Source organism: Pipistrellus kuhlii, unplaced genomic scaffold, assembly GCF_014108245.1.
Source record: "Pipistrellus kuhlii isolate mPipKuh1 unplaced genomic scaffold, mPipKuh1.p scaffold_m20_p_14, whole genome shotgun sequence".
NCBI classification, from domain to species: domain Eukaryota; kingdom Metazoa; phylum Chordata; class Mammalia; order Chiroptera; family Vespertilionidae; genus Pipistrellus; species Pipistrellus kuhlii.
The window spans coordinates 16,725,907-16,746,358 of NW_023425449.1; the positions used below are offsets into that span (position 1 = coordinate 16,725,907).

At 35.6% G+C, this 20,452-nt stretch overlaps 1 protein-coding gene across 1 annotated transcript in view; it reads right to left on the bottom strand.

Annotated features, from left to right (window-relative positions):
• CSMD3 (CUB and Sushi multiple domains 3) overlaps positions 1-20,452 on the bottom strand; it is a 779,390-nt gene that overhangs the window by 236,933 nt on the left and 522,005 nt on the right. Inside the window, exons 25-27 of the mRNA XM_036436812.2 lie at positions 15,550-15,741; positions 9,426-9,552; positions 5,748-5,950 (exon numbers count right to left, since the gene is read on the bottom strand). Coding sequence (XP_036292705.1) covers positions 5,748-5,950; positions 9,426-9,552; positions 15,550-15,741 — 522 coding nt within the window. The remainder of the gene's footprint in view (positions 1-5,747; positions 5,951-9,425; positions 9,553-15,549; positions 15,742-20,452) is intronic.

Here is a 20,452-nt window from a genome sequence, read left to right on the forward strand (position 1 = left end):
ACTAGAAGTTGGATGCACAAAATTCGATCAAGAGTAGGCCTTTCTTCCCCCAGCTGCCAGCACTAGCTTCTCTCTGGCACCTGGGACCCACCTCAGGCAGGCACCCAGGACCCAGGCTTCCCTCTGGAAGGTCATCTGGAAAGATGTCCAGAAGATGTCTGGTCTAATTAGCATTTTATACTTTTATTATTATACATTAGTTTCAGGTGCACAGCATAATGGTCAGACAATTACATAATTTACAAAGTGATTCTTCAATAATTCTAGTACCTAAATGGCACCATACATAGTTACTAAGTATTAGTCACTATATTCCCTATGCTGTTTTTCACATACCTGGGAGTATTTTTTAACTATCAATTTGCACTTCTTAATCGCTTCACCTTCTTCACCCAGCCCAAACACCCTCCCCTCTGGCAACCATCAGTTTATTCTATCTATGAGTCTGTTTCTGCTTTGTTTGTTCATTAATTTTGTTCTTTAGATTCCACATATGAGTGAAATCATATGGTATTTGTCTTTCTCTGTCTGAGTTATTATATTTAACTTAGCATAATATCCTCTATGTCCATCCATTTTGTTGCCACACACACACATACACACACACACATATATATGCCTAAATAACTTGTAAATGTAATAAAAAATTATTCTAGGTTTCTTCCCACTATATGTTGGTTTTAGTTTCAACTTTTGCAAGGATAAGTTTGTTTGATATTTCTCTTGATCTCTGCTTGGGATCTTCTTGACGGACCCTTCAGTTGAACAGACTGACCTTCCTTTTGGACATCTTGGGGGAATCAGCTTTCTTAAGAAATGAATATTCAGTACATACTTTTTCATTAAACTTGTACTTTAAAAAATACTTCTGCTTCCATAAATATCTGCTGTAAAATAATCTTTAAAATACCTCTATGATAAAATAAATAGTTGTGGTTTTACCACAAAAAAGGAACAAATACACATATGCAAGGGCTTTCAGACCATATTGTCAAATTAAAAAAAAAAAATGGTAACAGCCAACACAACAGTATCCATCCAATATGAATGAATCAAGGTCATACCTGCCCAGTCAGTGTGGCTCAGTGGTTGAGCATCAACCTATGAACCTAGAGGGCAAGGTAAGATTCCTGGTCAGGGCATATGCTCGGGTTGCAGGCTCAAACCTCAGTAGGGGGAGTATAGGAGGCAGCCAATCAGTGATTCTCTCTCATAATTGATGTCGAAAAATCACACCTATTTTTTGTAAGTTTTGTAGCGTGCCTCAGACTTTTAGTCACTAGTTTATTTGTGCCATGAGATGAAAGGTTGAAAACTGCAGCTCCAGAGCTCCACAGCACATCTGCTGAGCCTCTATTTCCACGCACAATTCCCACTAATTCTGCCAGTTCATGGCCTGAGAGCTTTGTGTGGCTTTCAAACAACAGCACAGGATAGGAGATAACTTGTAATCTGAAAGTTTTGCGCTTATGACCGTGTGGCAATTAAAGAATTTTAAATAGAGAAGTGATGTCAGGTGGAAATGTAGAAACACTACCCTAATGAAGTAAGTAGCTGGTAGGCTGTGCCAGAAATGCAGGCGGTAATGAGGATGGGACTGTGGGCAGGGGCCCTGCAGTCCTGTGAGGCTGGAGCCATCAGCCTTTCCTGGATAAGGATCCATTTCCTTGAGAATTGTAAGCAGCATATTTTGTAATACCCAGCAGGGGTAGATTCTTAAGAGAGAGGTCAAAGACTGAAGAGCACAGAAAATACTCTGTCAAAATCAACTATTCTGTGGGCAAACGGCAGCAGGATTCTCTGAGATGTCCTCCCCGTGGAACTGAAGTAAGACAGGCAGATTACAATTTAAGCAGCAGCTAGAGAGGCTTACTGCTGAGACCAAGGACGCCACGTAGGACAGCATGAGGTGCGATGTCAGACTTAAGTAGCTCTGATTAAGCAAAAGTGCCTTGCAGACTATAACACCAAGTAGTGTAAGGACAGAGTACAAAGAATGAATAGATCATGGAATAGCAGACAGAGGATGCTGATAATGGCCTGATGATGATTGTGAAGTTGATATGTGACCTACATTTCAGTTTGATTCACTTGGTACCAAGTTCAGTGAAATACTTTTCTTTGGTTGCATTTTGCCACTGATCTGCTACTACTGCCAGAGTCTTTTCTTTCTTTATTATTTGACACCCAATAAGCCACAGTTATTTGCTCAGAACAGGAATGCACATGGTGACAGTGAGGAGAATGAGGACAGAATAAAAGACTGACAATTGAAATGACACATCATGATTTGGCCACAACTGTCCTGCTTTATGCCTGTTGTCCAGCTTACTTTTTAATAGTTTCTCCTTTTACTCTCAAAAATTAGATTAGTAAAATAACTATATAACCATCTCAAACATGATCTTTGTTCTTTCTAAAGATTTAGGGAGGCAAAGGAACACAAAGCATCTTTGGGAAGCAAATGTCACATAAATATTCAAGTATCTTCAGGACAATGAATTGTTAAACCATTTACTCTCATCTTTATTTGGAAATAAATCATAGCTGGTGCCTGGGGCATGGGCTTGACTATGTTTAATCAAGAAAGTTCAGAAAATGTTTTGAAAGATATTTTATAAACATTAAAAATGTTTAATTAAGAGGTCAGAAAATATTTTTTGGGGAGAAGTCTTGGTGCTGGGTCTGTATGAAAGAGCAAGATGGAAGCATAAGAGAGCAGGCAGAGAAACCTTTAAGGTGGAAGAAGGTTTAGACACAGAGCAGTACAGCATGTATGTTGTGTGTGTGTGTGTGTGTGTGTGTGTGTGTGTGTGTGTGTGTGTGTGTTTGTGAAACTAAGATTTGCCTCAGTGAAAGGGAAGCACAACTGAGAAATAATTGGTGGTAAATATGTTTAGAATATAACCCTTAAAGAACAAATGAAAGAATGAACCAATGAGTAACATGAGATAAATTTATCCAGGGAAGAGGACTTTAGCAAGGGCCCTAAAGGGGTAAACTGACTCACAAGCCAAATTTGACCTAAAGTAGTGGTTTATTAGCCTATATATCCTGTTAACATTCCTTTAAGCGTAGTTGTTTTCCTTGAAAATTAAATGACTTTACACACAATTACCTATTTTAAGTTCCACTTTTAACCTGTTTTGCTACAGGACAAAATGACTATAGCAAGGAAGGGCAGCTGCCCCTTGTAAATGGGTATGTGTACACTCCAGCTTTCTCTTTCCTCCCCCCTGTTTCACTTGTATGAATCACCTGCCTTTCAAAGTGTGACCTTAGATGTGCTACTTGGGAGCATAATCAGAAGCACAGCTGATTAAATAAAGCTTCATTGTGACTAATATATAAATAAAAGCTTCCTATCTCTTCTAGCATATTAATACACGTATCTAAATAATAATGATAGCATGCCCAGCCAGAGTGACTCAGTGGTTGACAGAAGACCTATGAACCAGGAGGTGGTGGTTTAATTCCTGGTCAGGGCACAGGCCTGGGTTGCTGGACTTGATCCCCAGTATGGGGTGTGCGGGAGGCAGCTAACCAATGACTCTTTCATTGCTCATCTTCTATCTCTCTCTCTCTCTTGCTCCCTTCATCTCTGAAACCTCTAAAAATATATTTAAAAGTAAATAATATTGACAGCATAATAATAATAATAACTACCAAGCATATATTATACTATGCTCCAGACATTGTGTAGAGTTCCTTCCAAACACATATGAATTTGAGTCACAGCTCCAGGCACTGCTAACAGTTGACCTTGAACAAATTAACTCACTCTCTAAACCTTTGACTATTTATTTGGAAAGTGGGAGTGACATATCATATCTCATATGGCTTTTGTGAGAATTAAATGAATGAGATCATGTATATAAAACACTTAGCATGGTTCTTGACATACAAATAAGAATTTATTCATTAAAATAGTATTTTCAAATTTGAAATCTGGGCACTGGGAAAGCTGTGTAAGCATGAGGTACAGAAGACCTACCACCAAGAGACTAATTTTCAATGATTGATGCTCAGATCAGTAGTACAAATTTCTATGCATCTTAAGAATATTATGAAGGCAGATTTACTAAAGATCTGGTATTATGCACATTCCTTTGATAACTTTAATATGCCTGACAAATATAATCAATGTAAAAATGCATTGCTAATTTTACAGAAAAAGCTGCATTAAAAATTCCCCAAAACTCATGTGAAATAGCCTGTTTCCCTTAACACGTGGACTTGGCATTCACAAACACTAGCCTGAGGCACAAGCATGAGTGTTTTCCTATATTTAATCACAATAACCATTTAAGTGTAAAAATATATATTACTAACTTAAGGTAAAAGAAAGGAGAACTGTTAGTTTCCAAACTACAATTAGAACTGAAATTGGACAGCAGTCATGAACAGTTCTTTGATAAATTGTCCCTAACTTCAAAAAGAGAGAGATAAACAGCAGAGAACAGAAGACACAAAAATGAAAAATGTTTGGTGTTTTACAATTAGAAGCCATTTCTGTTCACCAATTACAAATGTGTGTTTTTTTCCTTATTTTTCATACTTTTTTCAAAAGATGTGAATTTAAAGAACAAATTTACAAACATTGACTCTTATACACTGATTTGCACCTTTCACACAAGCTTAGCTTATATACAATACAAAACAATTTGTTTCTGTTAGTTAATTATGTCAAACAACTGTGTTCTCTGAACAAAAAGTCCATCAATTGTTTAAATATACTAACTAGTCACTTATCTAAAGCAATATTTTGTGGAGAGTCAAATTTCAAAAGTCTTTCATGTTTTTTCCATTTTTTTTTCAAAGGATTTCCACTTTACGTTTATTCATATAATGACAATAGTGCATTGGGCACACACTATCTACTCAATACCAAGTACTATGCACATATTGTTACATCTTAATAACTTATTTATGGAAAGAGTGTTATTATTCCTATGTGTAACAGAATACTCAGCCTCAGGTGATGAGGTAAGGTGCCCAAATTGGTAAGGAGCTAGGATTTTAATTCAGGGCCATTTGAAGAGTACTGGTTTGTACTATTTTTATATATTAATTTGGAAACTTAAATAGATTTCTGTTAATAAAAATTTTTAAACGGATACAATGAAAAAATCCATCAGATAATATTTGTAAGGAGACAATGTGTATTGGCAATAAAATAAAAAATAGCAATTAAAATATTTAAGTTTCCATTTATTTTTCTCCAGCCACTAAAAACAAAATTCCTTTTGACAGAAAACATATATATTTAGTCATGCATCAGTGTCTTGGTAAAAAACACACACAGAGAGATCAGCAATGGACACTGGTAATTACTTATGCATGGTCTTTTCTTGTTATAGGCAATTTTTAATTTAAAAGGTGATCTAAACTAAGTGTATAAAATTAAAAATGAATATAAAATTAAAAATGAAAAAAATTTTAAATGTAAATCCAGATTGCAAGTTTTTGTAATATAACTATTTCATTTGCTGAATCATTATAACACCACTTATATTAATATTTTAAGGAAAATTGGTTTGCCAATTGAAGAGACAGTCTCAACAATTAATATATTGGCTCAAAACTATTGTAATTGCATTTTTCCCCCCAAATATATTTTACTGGAACTGCAGATTAAGAAGATCCGATAAGAATATTTAAAGTCATTAAAATTTTAGCAGTAAAGTTAACAGAACTATTTGAATAGCATTCTTCATTTGCATGTAAGAAATAAAATAGTAACTCACTTGAAAACTGAATTGCAAATCCAGATTTGCTGATATAAAAATCCGTGTCAAACTGGATGGTTACAATGTTGAGGGTGCTATGGATTCCTTCAGGAATAAGAGATCCACTAATTTCCTTTAAAAGCATCTCATTTTCTGGTGGACCATCCCAAACTCGAAGTATATCATGTGATGCTTCCGTATCGAAAGCAAGAAACTGTAGGCTGTGGGAGAAACGTATATATCTGTTTGATAATTTTAAGGACAAATTCTGCTTTAAATAAACAATATAAGACATATGCACCTTTCCTCTTATTCTTTTTATTTTACCAGGTAAAAATTTGACAGAATATTTAAGCATAATACATTTTTCTTGAACAGTATTTATTTCTTTAGAATGATTAAATGATTAAATTTCTTTCTAATTTATTTCTTTAGAATGATTAAATGTACTATTATATCCCCTGACAAATTATCGATTCTGAGTTATACATTCTTTTCAGTGTGCATGAATTTCAACTATGGCCACTGCCAATGACACTGATGGAGGATCTGGCACATGCCAGGCACCATGCAAAAATGCATTACATTTTGTTGTTGTTTTTTACTCTTATAATGACTCTATGAAGCAGGAATAGGTTTTATCTCAATTTTATAAATGTGTGAAATGGAGTTTAAAGAGATTAAATACAATGCCCAACGGTGGCAGAGTCATAAATTGAACTGAAGTTTTCTTACTGCATAGTATATATTTTTACCAATGTTTCAAGTTTGTTTGTTTGATTAGATTCCAAGGAAACTTCTTTCATAAATACAAGAATAATTCACATTCAGAAACCAATCAAACATTCATAGTGATAGATATAAGGAAAAAATATAAACATCTCAATATAGAAGAGAGAAGTCTAAAAAATTCAACATTATAATGGTATTCAGCAATTTAAGAATAAAAGAGAACTTCCTCAATATAAAAAAAAAATGTTTACCCACCCTCTAAAAAATGGATGAAAACCAAATAACCTTGTTTTATAATAATCTAATCTGTTTTATATCTAATTTAGACAAAATTAGTATATGACGTTCTGTGACTAATGCCAAAAATTGGAAATTCAATTTTGTCAACAGCTCAACTCAACTCTTTGTACATAAATGTCACATTATGTTTGATGCTAGAGGCCCAGTGCACAAATTCCTGCATAGGTAAGGTCCAGCCAGTCAGGCCCCAATCAGCAGATCGGAGCTGGGCTGGCTGGGGGAGAGGCCATGGGTGACTGGCCAGCAGGTCACACCCCCTATTGGGGTGGGGGGCAGTTGGGGGCAGGGCCAGCCATGGGAAGGGGTTGTGAGAGGTGGGCTAGCTGGCCCTACTCCTGAATGAAGTAGAGGGGCTGATTGGGAGTCAGCAGCTGGGAAAGGGGCCGTGGGAGGTTGCGCAGACAGCCCCACCACTGATTGGTGTGGGGGGGCCCACCTGGGGGAGCAGTTTGCTGGAGGAGTGACCACAGGCCAATCGGGGTTGTGGGGGCTGATCAGGGATGAGGCCAGCCATGGGCAGGTGTTGTGGGCAGTGGGAATGCTGGGCCCACCCCTGAATGGAGTTGGGGGGCTGATTGGAGGCCAGCAGCCTGGGGAAAGGGCCATGAGTAGTTGGCTAAATGGCCTTGCCCCTGATCAGAGTGTGTGTGGGGGGTGGCAGACAGGGGATTGAGCTGGCTAGGGGAGGAGCCTCAGGACAATCAGAGTGCTGGGGGCCCATTAGAGGTGGGATGACAGGAGAAGAAGCTGCAGGTGGTTGGCTAGCTGGCCCTACCCCTATTGGGTTAGGGGAGCAATCAGGAGCGGGCTGACCAGGGGGAAGGGCCGTAGAGGGGTTGGCCAACCTCCCCACCCTGAATCAGGGTGGGAGAAGCCAATCAGGGGCAGGGTGGCTGGAAGAAGGGGCTGTGAGAGGTTGACCGCTGGCCCCACCCCAGATCATGTGGTTCGCTGGCAGCAGTGGGCATCATAGTGACTGGTTGTTCTGGTCATTACTGGTTACTGGCTTTTTATATATATAGATGTGAATTGTTGCAACTTTAAATTTGAACAAGTATTGATCTTTATTTTTATAAAAATCCCAGAATCCTGTTGAAATCGGTATTTTCAAGTTTCCTAATATTTAAACAAAACAATGCATTATCCATACTAAATAAAAATAAGCTGATAAATGATCTAGTGTAATCTATTTTGAGTTCTGCAAACTCCCTTGCAAAAATGACATGCCAGTTCATATCTAACAGTATACCAGTTTACATCCAATAATGCATTCAGTATATCTTTCATAACGTTTTTAAATGGTAACACTTGTTTTCTATGACCATTTGCCTGTCTATAATCCAGAAGTCTGTCTGAAATTTCATTTATATAATCAATTCCTAGGTTTAAAGTCATTGTTTTGTGAGCAATTAACACATTGGCTCACTTGTCAAGGATGATTTGTTCATTTATTAATCTATCCCTAGCCATAACACAAATACTTAAGACAGAGAGCCTGTCTCAGCCTGGAAACCTGACTCTTGTTGACATAGGAGTCAATGGTCTGCTCTGATCTAAAGGGTGATGATGTGAAGAACTCTTAGCCATCTCTGTCCTCAGCAGGGAGCAGGAATGGAGTCTGGGTAAAGGGGCAGAGAGCAGGTGCTTCAGAGATATGCTGAAAGCCATGGAAGACAAGGAGTAACTAGTTATTGAGTTCCGCTTCTATTCTTATTTTTTCCAAATGTTTATGAGGCTAAATTTATTATAATGACTGGGATAATTTTGTATCCTTATCAAAATGGTGGACTCAGCTTCTTGAGTGTTCCAGAGTTAAGTGTGTAGCCAGGCAGAGTGGCTCGGTTTGTTGAGGGTCCTCCCATGTACCAAAAGGTTGCTGGTTTGAGTCCAGTCAGGGCACATGTCTGGGCTGTGGGTTTGATCCCCCGCTGAAAAGTGTACAGAAGGCAACTGATATCTCCTCTCTCTCTCCTCTCTCCCTCCCTCCCTCCCTCCCTCTCTCTCTCTCTCTCTCTCTCTCTCTCTCTCTCTCTCTCTGCCCTCCCTGTCCTCAGGAGAGGATTAAAATAAGAAGAATTAAGTGAGCAAAATTCCAAGAAGTAGAATAATAAGAATAATATTTCTTCCTCTGTACCTTCTTTATATATATATATATATATATATATATATATATATATATTTTTTTTTTTTTTTTAATTTTTTTTATTGATTTTGTACAGAGAGGAAGGGAGAGATAGAGAGTTAGAAACATCGATGAGAGAGAGTCATCAATCAGCTGCCTCTTGCACACCCCCTACTGGGGATTTGCCCACAACCAAGGTACTACATGCCCTTGACTGGAATCGAACCCAGGACCTTTCAGTCCCCAAGCCGACTCTCTATCCATTGAGCCAAACCGGTTTCGGCTCCTCTGTACCTTCTTATAAATATGAGAAGTGTTTTTCTATGAGGTTATATCAGCTACCACTATGGCCCATTAATCAATAAATTATAAATAATTCTTAGTAATATTTTTGTTTTTCATGTTTAACAGATAAAATTCAAAGTTTTTCCTTACCAAGGATAAAAACCTTGAAAAGTTTTTATGTTGATTGTTATTATACTTAGGGGTGCCTCAGGAAATCCTGATTCCCTAATCATTTTGAAAAAACAAAATCCATTTACCTGACAATGTTTCCTGGGTCCACCTCAATCATCCACATGCAACGCAGGTTATTGTCATATGGAAAGGGGTAACCTGGAGATAAGATTCTTCCTGAAGATTCTCCTTTGAAACGCCCTCCACATTCAGCTAATAAGTAAGAAAATGAAAATTTAACTCACAGTTTAATTGAAAACAGTCTTTTGAAAACAATCTGTAAATTTTACAATAATACCTAGTACCTTAAGAAAAATAAGAATTGATTCCCCCTTTTCTTAAAAGTATGTATTTGTATAGGCAGTATGTCGGACTCTACATACATCATTTTGTGGTCATGTTGCCATCTCCCATTTATTTATAAAAAAAATGTTCTGTCATTTGGACTTTTGTCCATATGTGTGCTTTGTGTTTTTTACTATTTATTTACCATAAGAAAAGGCCAGGAATTGTTATCTTTCTTTTACATTTTTGTTACTGTGTCACTTCATTACTGCTGTGTGTGTGCTTCATGTGAGTGACACGAGTGCTTATGTAGGTGGGTTCCAACTGACAGAGAAAATTGCATTACTTCACTCAATAAGAACACGGATCTCTGAAGTAAACCAAGGACTTATTGTATATTGTTTCTCAGAGTAAGGTATTAATTGAAGAAAGAACATACTGCACAATAAAAGATCACATAAAAGATAATGAAATGAATGCAAGTAGAGATTTAAAAAGAAAAAAGAGAGACACTCAAAAATTCTAAGTTTAGGATTCCAAACACTTTAAGATGTGTTGTTAAATAATGACAATTTAAAACGGAGAAACAGATGGCCAGTTGCTTAGTGCGAGTTGGTTGCAAGCTGAATAATTCATCATCCTGCAACCCACCTCTGAGAAAAACTAATCTTTACTGCAGTCCCTCAGGCCTTCTAAATTTCATTGTCCTTTTATTCCCCTTTAAATCACTCTAAACACTTTCACTTTAACCTCCCAAAAGTCAAAGCATCATTTTTATCAGAGATTTTTTACTTCAGTGAAATCTAGTTTGATTTTGATTTAATGCAATCTCTAATTTTTATAAAATTCATCAAGTTAAAATGTAAATATTGTCATGTAATCTAACAAGATTTTTATCTTTAGGGGGATTCCCTCTCCATTTTAATACTTTTTAAACATATTGGGGTTCCTGGTGTAGTCTTAACTCTAGAAATAACTATATTCAAGAAGAGAAAACTAAATATTTTAGTTATATATTATCAATTTGAAATTCTCCAAATTATTTCCTACCAAAAAGGAACCAAAACAAAGCTTACTATTAGCATAAATATTTGAAGATACTCTTATATTTTTCTTGTTTTTATCTTACTTAAATTCAATGACTTAATTAATCTTAATTTTTTTTTTTTAGAGCAAAGGTCAAAGACAAAGTTTTAGCATTTGGGAGAACCTTAGAACAGGTTCAAATTTGCAGGCTCTACTCCTATGTTTGTTTCAAAGATTTAGATGTTATATTTCACTGTACTGTGATGGTTAGTTTCTTGTGGTAACTTGGCTAGGTTTACAAGACCCAGCTATTTAGTCCAACACTAGCCTAGGTGTTGCTGTGAAGTTATTTAATCAATGTGGTTACCATCTGCAATCAATTTATTTTAAGTAAAGGAGATTACCTTTGAGATTGTGTTTGATAATGTGGTTGGACCTCATCTAATCAATTGGAAGGCCTTTTGGGCAAAAACTAAATTTTCTAGAAAAGAAAAACGTCTCCCTGCAGTGTAAACTCCAGTCTTTTGGGCTTTTCTACAGATTTTGGATTTGTCAGCCACCACAATTGCTTGAATCAATTCCTTAAAATGGATCTCTTAGATAAGTGTGGATAGATCAATTGATCTAGATCTAGTATTCTATTGATTCTGTTTTAATAGAGGGATTGACACAAACATTTATGGAGGACTAGCAGTTTTTTGTATTGCAACAACAATTCAATTTAATTTATATTGGGATTAATTTTTAATAGTTTGAAATTTATTTATTATCACTAGTATTTTTTAAAGTAAGTTTTATTGATTTTAGAGAGAGAGGTAAAAGGAATGGAAGAGAGAGAGAGAGAGAGAGAGAGAGAGAGAGAGAGAGAGAGAGAGAGAGAGAGAAACATCATTCAGCTGTCGCATACTGAAAACTGAGGCTACATCCTGAGCACATGCCCTCACCAGGAATCAGATCAGTGACCTCTTGGTTCATGGGTTGATGCTCAACCACTGAGCCACTGGCTAGGATGTTATTATTTTTTAAATATGTTTTTATTGATTTCAGAAAGGAAGGGAGAGAAAGAGAGTGATAGAAATATCAATGATGAGAGAAAATCATTGATAGGCTGCCTCCTGCATGCCCCCTACCAGAGATCAAGCCTGCAACCCAGGCTTGGGCCCTGACAGGGAATGGAACCTGACCTCCTGGTTTATATGTCAATGTTCAATCATTGAGCAACACCAGCCAGGCAGAAATTTATTATATTTAAATAAATATAAGAAGATACCAGTATTCAAGATGTATTGTAACTATCACTTGTGGTATGTCTCCCTCCCTCTCTCTCTCTCTCTCTCTCTCTCTCTCTCTCTCTCTCTCTTTTTTTTTTTTTAACAAAAGCTTTATTGAACAACCAGAACTATATAACTATATTAATTCATTTTTCATCTTTTTTATGATTTATCAATGTTGGCATATATTTATCATGCAAACAAAATTTATTCTTAATTTTTTTCAGATTAATGTTGAACCAATTACAGGTTAAATTTGAGTTATGTGCACTATGTTATATCTTGAACTTAAACATAACTTTTTTCTCTCCATTTTTCTTTACTTAGTATTAGATTTCAAATGAGCCAGGGTGGTATGTTCTAGTGCTAGAATTCATTTCTGAGAGAAGACTTACGTTTTCAGGATAAAAATGAAATGGTATTTAAAGAAAGTATACTGCTTAAAATTTTAATTTTCATTTGATCAAAGTATAAGTTTCAAAAATGTAATTATCTATATATTGAAGAAAAAGTTTATTTGATAGAAGAAAAAATATAGCCATATAAATATTTAATGTTAATAAGCACAGAAAATTATATTCTTAGGCCAGGTGGTAAAGCTATCAACTGTTGCCAATAGAGAACACTTCCAAAATAGAATTTAATTTTCTGTTATCATGGAAATCATCACCATGTGTCCAACTGTTTTCAGCTGTTATTCCTGATCATCTATCATTGAAAAAATAAATAAATAATGTTATCCTTCTCATGAGATCTTGAGCAGTATTAAGTCACTAAGTTTGTCTTGGGATATTTGCAAATATAAAGTGCATTGATTCATTGCAAACATAATTAAAATCTTCTGATCTCAGACCAAATGTTCTTCCATTTGCATATAACACTCCAAAGAATAAAGAATATTTTCAACTTGAATCAACACATATTAAAAAAACATATGGTTTTTAGCGTATTTGTTTTGTGAATTTAATTTTCAGGACAGCATGCAAGTCAGTGTTTACAAGTTTATAGTTTTATGTTATTGTAACCTTTAACGATTTTCTTAATATATTTCCTGTACACATCAAAGAATATAACCTAGAGAGAATTAATCAATGCTACATTTTTCTCATAATCACTGCCAGTGGGCTGTTTATTGGTCTTATTCCAGAATCCCAAGCTTAATCAGTTTAGGTCAATTATTATTATAGATATTATCCTCATAATCTTCCAAAATTCAGTTGCTGCTTGAAAATAAAACACACTAAAATTGAACTTTGGTTGGATTAAAAACATGTTTGCTTTCTGCATGAATCTATGTTTTAAAAATCCAATAGCAGTCTCAAGGCACCAAAAATACTGCAATTAGTCACAAGGCCTTTAATGACTAAAATTCTATTTTTTTAATAGTTTGTATTCTAGCAAGTTTTGTGGAGATTCCTATACTGACCATGCCAACTAACAAATATTAAACCTTGTGTTCAAAGGTCCTCAGACTATATACAACAAATATGTGCAGTTTTTTTGGATATTAATTAACCTTAATAAAACTATTTTAGAAAAATATTTGGCCAGTTTAATACATATAGACATGTGACAGAACAAATCTGTGCCTCCATAAATACGGGTGTAGTTCAGTGGTTGAGCATCAACCCCAGGAACCAAGAGGTCACCAGTTTGATTCCCGGTCAGGGCATATGCCCAGGTTGCAGGCTTGATCCCCAGTGGGGAGTGTGCAAGAGGCAGCCAATCAATGATCCTCTCTCATCATTGATGTTTCTATCTCTCTCTCCCTCTTCTTTCCTCTCTAAAATCAATAAAAATATATTTTAAAAAAAAGAATGACTAAAGAATCATTGCATGTTTGTTCCCTACTAAGCAGTTAGTGTTTTGTTAAAATGTTGGTCTTTGTTGTTGCCCTAGTAATCCGCCCTGGCACATATTTGATTTTGTGGGGAGGCAGGAGAAGCAGCAGTCTTTACAAACTTTTCTATCCACCCTCCCACCCACACATGCCCAGTATTCATTATTGGGCTATGAGATGGTAGAGAATGATTACTGTCTAGCTTCATGTACACCATATACCTGATATCACTCAGAAGAATCTTATGGAAATTGGTTAATTATATTATGCAGTGTACAGATTTTAAAAAGCACATGATCTTCTTTAGATTTTTGAAAAGTTGAGTATATAAACAAAACCTTTTTAAGTTATTAAGAATAGTTTATTGTTTTTAATCTACCTTGATAGCAGGACAGGTAATAATTTTTTTATAGTAAAACTAGAGGCCTGGTGCACAGGATTTGTGCACTGGTTTGGAGCGTGGCCTGCGGGGATAAGCCCGCTGTAGGAGCGCCCTGACCACCAGGGGGCAGCTCCTGTGTCGAGTGCCTTCCTCCTGGTAGTCAGTTCGCGTCATAGTGATGGGTCCACCAGTTATTCTGGTCATTCTGCAGTTTGGTCACTGGGCTTTTATTATATAGGATAAATCTGTACAATGTGATTTAACGAATTATATGGTTAAGAATCTTAACATCTTTCTGTAGTGCATTAAATGTTATCAAGATAGGAAAAATAAAATAATGCTATATTGCATCAAAAAATACTCATTAAAATTATTAAAAGAAGACCTTCACTTTCCATTAATTTCCTTCTGACAAATTTTTGCTCATTAACTTCCTTCTTTTTTTAGGTTTTTGAAAACTGTGTATTTCTTACTAACATATTTTTAAAAGTTTAATTAGCTATATTAGGGTAACACTGGCTAATAACCTGACATAAATTTCATGTGTACAACTTTATAGTTGTATACTCTACGGCAATATGGATGGATCTTTTAAAAAAATATATATTTTATTGATTTTTTACAGAGAGGAAGGGAGTGGGATAGAGAGTTAGAAACATCGATCAGCTGCCTCCTGCACAGCCCCCAGTGGGGATATGCCCGCAACCAAGGTACATGCCCTTGACCGGAATCAAACCTGGGACCTTTCAGTCCACAGGCCAACGCTCTATCCACTGAGCCAACCCGGTTTTGGCATGGATGGATCTTATGAAATGAGTTAGGCATAAAAAATAAAAAAAATAAAAAAAATAAAAAAAGATAAGAACTGCCTGACTGACAATAGCTCAGTGGTTGAGCTTAGACCTATGAACCAGGAAGTCACAGTTTGATTCTTGATCAGGGCATATGCCCAATTTGCAGGCTTGGTCCCTATCGTGGGGTGTGCAGACAGAAGCCAATCAATGATTCTCTTTCATATCACTCTCCCTCTCCCTTCCTCTCTCTGAAATCAATAAAGATATTTTTTCACTCATATGTGAATATAAAATAAAAAGCAACAAAAGAACAAGCAAAACAAACATACAAAGAAACAAACAAACAAACAAAAAAAGCAAACAACGAACTCATAGATACAGACAAGAGAACGGTGGTTACCAGAGGAGAAAAAAGGGTAAAGGGAGGATAAAGAGCATAACTGGGGTCAACTACATGGTGACTGAAGGAGACCGTACTGTGGGTGGGAGCACATGCTAACTTCTTGACTTAAGGTATGAGTTGTGTGCAGAAAGATGGAATCACTTGAAAACCTAGTATTTTGGTAACACTCTTATAGGAATATTTTCTGACAATCTGAACGAGTCTCCTACCAATACAGGAAGGCAGAGGGTAGTCCCACGCTCTTCTCTCCCCAGTCATGCACTTGAGAAGGCTACTTCCATGGAGAGTGTAGCCGGGATTGCACCCGTAAATGATAGTGCTGCCAGCAAAGTGGCCTTGGTCACTGATCTTGTATCCAAATTGTGGGATGCCAGGATCTTCACAATGTGAAAGTTCGAAACCTGTGAGAAGAATGTAAATTAAAGGTGAAATTTAACAGAAAAAATTAAAACCCTACAAATCATTTATTCCTATTATTTCCATACAGGCACATTATCCTTACCTAGTTGTATTCTCATTCCTAGTTATAATACTTCTGCCATATTTAACTTTGATATTAGGCAACAGCTAAAGAGAGTTTTTACATTTTTTAAAATTAGAATTTTTCTTGTATTTTTCAAATGATTCCCATGGTCTATATGACTCTATCATGTCTTGTTTTAGTAATAAGCTTCTTGCATTCTTTAAGTGATTTACAGCTAGTAGATTCTGGCCATTATAACTACTACATCAAAATTTAAAACATGGAAATCATAATTGTCCAAATAACAAATATGTCCACTGCAAATATAAATTTAGACACTTTATGGCTACAGTCTTAGAACATGAAATAGTTTTATATTTAAAATACACTTTGTCAAAAAATAATATAAGAGTAATTAGATTGAAGAACTCTGACTTGTTATATTCTGCCTTCTCCAGAAATTTAGAACTCTGAAAAAAGTCTCGGGAGGAAAAAAACACCCAGAACACGTATTATTCTTCCTACACGTGTTACTCTGGGGTGCAAAGAAAATAGTTTTGTGATTCTGCAGAGTTTGGGCTTCTTGCATTAATTTTTACCAGAAAATCTGGACCCTGAGGCCAGAGCAACACTTAATAAGTTATTTTACAACTATAACATCCATAAGGTAAATTCCCGAGAGATTTTCCTAAGTTTGCAGGAGGTCTATGTTTATAGCTGAAGGAAAAATGAGGCCAGGGCCTAAAGGACATCTTTCAGATTAGAAAAACTGCATGCACAGGAGGCTAATCCGGCCTCTGGAGAGATGTCTTTACTTTATAAAGGTTAGAATGAAAAGCCAGAGTCCTTTCTATCCATCTCAAAGAAGCAAAGGTTTTTCTCTCTCCTTTCCAGACAGGAGGGCGAGACAGCCACTTTAAACAGAGAAGGCCTATTTTTCTTCATCTCTTACCACTGTCCACTTGTGTAGATTTTTCTATGATTTTCATCTTGTTACTACAAGGTTAAGGGCCGGATCAAAGGGGGCCCACAGGGTTATTATTGTTAAGATTGCATTATCTTAATAATAAAATTTGATCTCTCAAGATCCAGAAGACCTTGTGTATAATTCAGAATAAAATTAATAAAGATGGATATTAAAAACCTAACAATCAGGGCACAATGAACTGTTAAGATTCTGAAATAACTAGAAAATATACTTTATAATTTAAAGCAAACATAACACTAGTAATCAAAACATAAATTCCCTAGCTATGGAGTTCTCGATCTCTAAAGTTCTAGAAAAATAAGATAATTAGGTGCAAAATTATGCAAGTTATGACTTCTGAGACTAGAAGATGAAAAAGAATTTTCCAGATAGCATTATGCATGAGGGAAATCTGTGATTTCAACACAAAAATGTTGGAGACAAGTAAAACATTTGTGTCTTAAGTTGCATAATAAAAATAATTGTATCTCCTTCATAGGCACAGATCCTTGACCAAATTAGTATAGGAACTAGAAAGTAAAACTTACATCATTGGCTTTTTTACCGTATTAAATCATACATAAAATCACCAAAACCTGTAAGCTGGAAGTAACGAGTTTTATACTGTAATTTCTGTGTGTTGAGGGATACATTTGCTCTTAGAGAACAAAAGGATCTTTTTCTAGTCCCTGTTAGGTTCTTAATCATTCCCTCCTCAGTCAACTGATAGAATTACTCTGCATATTTCAATTCATTTACAATTGTTACTTTGGTGTTTGTTTCCCTACCAACTAGAATGATTTCATTACTTTTTCTTTCTCCCAAAGCCCACCAAGCACAAACCCTGGCACATAGCAGATGCTCAATAATGCTCCTGGATGATTTTGGTTTCTTCAAGGCAATTACTTTTAGGAAACAACTAAAAAAAACCAAAAAAAACAAAACCTAAAGTAATGCTAATGAGAAACTGAAGTTAATGAGACGATTAAAAAAGCACATCTTCAGAAATTTCCCTTATGGATCAATTTGTTACAGCCCAATTTGGGTAAAAATATGTTAAGGGAAATTCAAACAGCTTCAGAGACAGAGCTAGACAAAAAGTTAGAAGTTAATTCAAATGATGACATATGTATGTGTGTATATATATACACATATATACATATATCCACATATATATACATAATATACATACATGCATATACATATATATTACATTTTATATACATATTTTATATATAACAAGGTATAAGGGATACATGTTCTAGCAAGTCAGTCTTTTAAATACAGAAGTAGAAACAGCATAAGTTGTAACTGTAAAATTTCAGAACATTAATTTGCATACTTGATACTATTTTTTAATTTATTGATTAAGATATTACATATGTGTCTTTATCCCCCCTTTACTCCCCAACCCCCCTCTCCTTGCTCATTTCCTCACCCCCCAGGTGTCTGTGTCCAATGGTTAGGCTTATATGCATGCATACAAAACCTTTGGTATAATGTTGTTCATTATACCCCACATATGAATGAGATCATATGATATTTATCTTTCTCCAACTGACTTATTTCACTTAGCATAATGCTCTTCAGTTCCATCCATGCTGTTGCAAATGGTAGGAGTTCCTTCCAGCAGCTTAGTATTCCATTGTGTAGATGTACCAGTTTTTTAATCCACTCATCTGCTGATGGGCACTTAGGCTGTTTCCAAATCTTAGCTATGGTGAATGGTGCTGCTATGAACATTAGGGTGCATATATCCTTTCTGATTGGTGTTCCTAGTTTCTTGGGATATATTTCTAGAAGTGGGATCACTGCGTCATATGGGAGCTTCAGTTTTAGCTTTTTTGAGGAAACTCCATACTGTTCTCCACAGTGGCTGCACCATTCTGCATTAATTTGCATTCACTTGATACTGCTTTTAAAGTGACCCTGTTCAAAAACTGCAAAACTACATTCCTTCTACTAGACAAAAGATTGAATTTATCATTCAAGACACAGCCAGTTTTGAACATGTATCTTGAATAAAAACAAAAAGGAAAGTCAAGCTTTCTTTTCAAGGTTTATTACCAAATTCATCCTTTCTTAATGTGAATGCTCTGTAAGTGTGGTTGGCAATTGCTGGTGATGAGGTAAAATGGAGACAGTTTTTGTAAATTAAGATAGGTTATAATACTTTGCACTGTAGATGAAAATGCACATGGACAATAGTATTATAAACTATAAAGCACAATATCACTTAATCCACTTTGGTGGAATTATTATTGCTTATTCATAAATATTCAGAACTTTATGGAAACATTCAGCTGCCAGTCTTTTCATTGAAAAGCTCAAATATTTGAAACTTACAATTAAATAAAGAACTGTATAAATATCATATATGGTATTAATATCACCCATTCCTTGTGAAATTTGACAGTCTGATGAAATGAAAATTTCTAGAGCACAAAGATAACTGAAAAATCCCCATTATGTGAATTCTTTTTGACTTGCTGAATAACTTAAATTGAGATCTAATTCCTTTCTTGTCACCATGTAGTATAGTATTTCTTTAAGGATTTGTAATTTAGTTTTTTATATGTTTTTATTTTAAATTATTTTTATTGATTTCAGAGATGAAGACAGAGAAACATCAATGAAGAGAGAAAATCATTGGTTGGCTGCCCCCTGCACACCCCACACTGGAGAATGAGCCTGCAATATGGGCATGTGCCCTTAACTGGTAAATGAACCATGACTTCCTGGTTCATAGGTCAATGCTCAACCACTTAGCCACTCAGCTGGGCTCCAATTTAGTTTTAAGTTATAATTTGAAACCTACAAAAGATAATGTAACCTCACCAACTCACTCTATCACATTCTAGAATCATAGTTGCTCAAGTTAATTTTAATTCAGATTCATTTAAAGAGTTTAAAAAGGGTAATTTACAAATGTATAAATGGTATACTCTAGTCAATGGAATGGAATTTAATAAGATATTACAAATTACTCTTCTAGGTGGCTTTACCAAAGGTAAAAGAGGTTCAAGCTCTTAAAAATCCCATCAACACTTGGTATTGTGCACCTTTTTAGTTTTTACCAATTTTATGAATGTGCAATAGCATGTTATTTAATGTTTACTCTTCGTTTCTTAATTTCTACAATGCATTTTATTTATTGGCAAACGGAGTTTCCTTTACTGTGAAATTTTCTTTTACAATTTTTTTTCCTTATTGACTTGTAGGGTTCTTTCTATATAGTGTATGTTTTTATATTATATATAATAAAAATATGTACATATAATAGCTCCTAATATACATATATAATACCTCTTAAACAGTCTCATTTCTTTTTAGTTTTTTTTGTTCTGTTTTTTTTTTTTTTGTATGGAATGTTTGTTATAGAAAAATTTAAAAAATAATGACTGGGGCTTGGTCAGGAAAGCAGAGCCACTTAGTATCCTGAGTTGCTAAGATTCAATATAAAAAAAAATTAGAGGGAACGTATAAGACATGGGAGGGAGTGGAGGTCAGAAGGTCACTGCTGGCTTTTGGGAAATCTGGTTCTGGGAAGCTGCTGCCACACTCGCCCAGATGCCAGCAGCACAGTCCAGCTGGAAGATGCTGGAAAAGAAAGGCTTCTTCGCTGGCCCCACCTTCCCACTCTCAGGGGACTGCCTTTGACGGGCAGGTTCTAAGCAGAGAT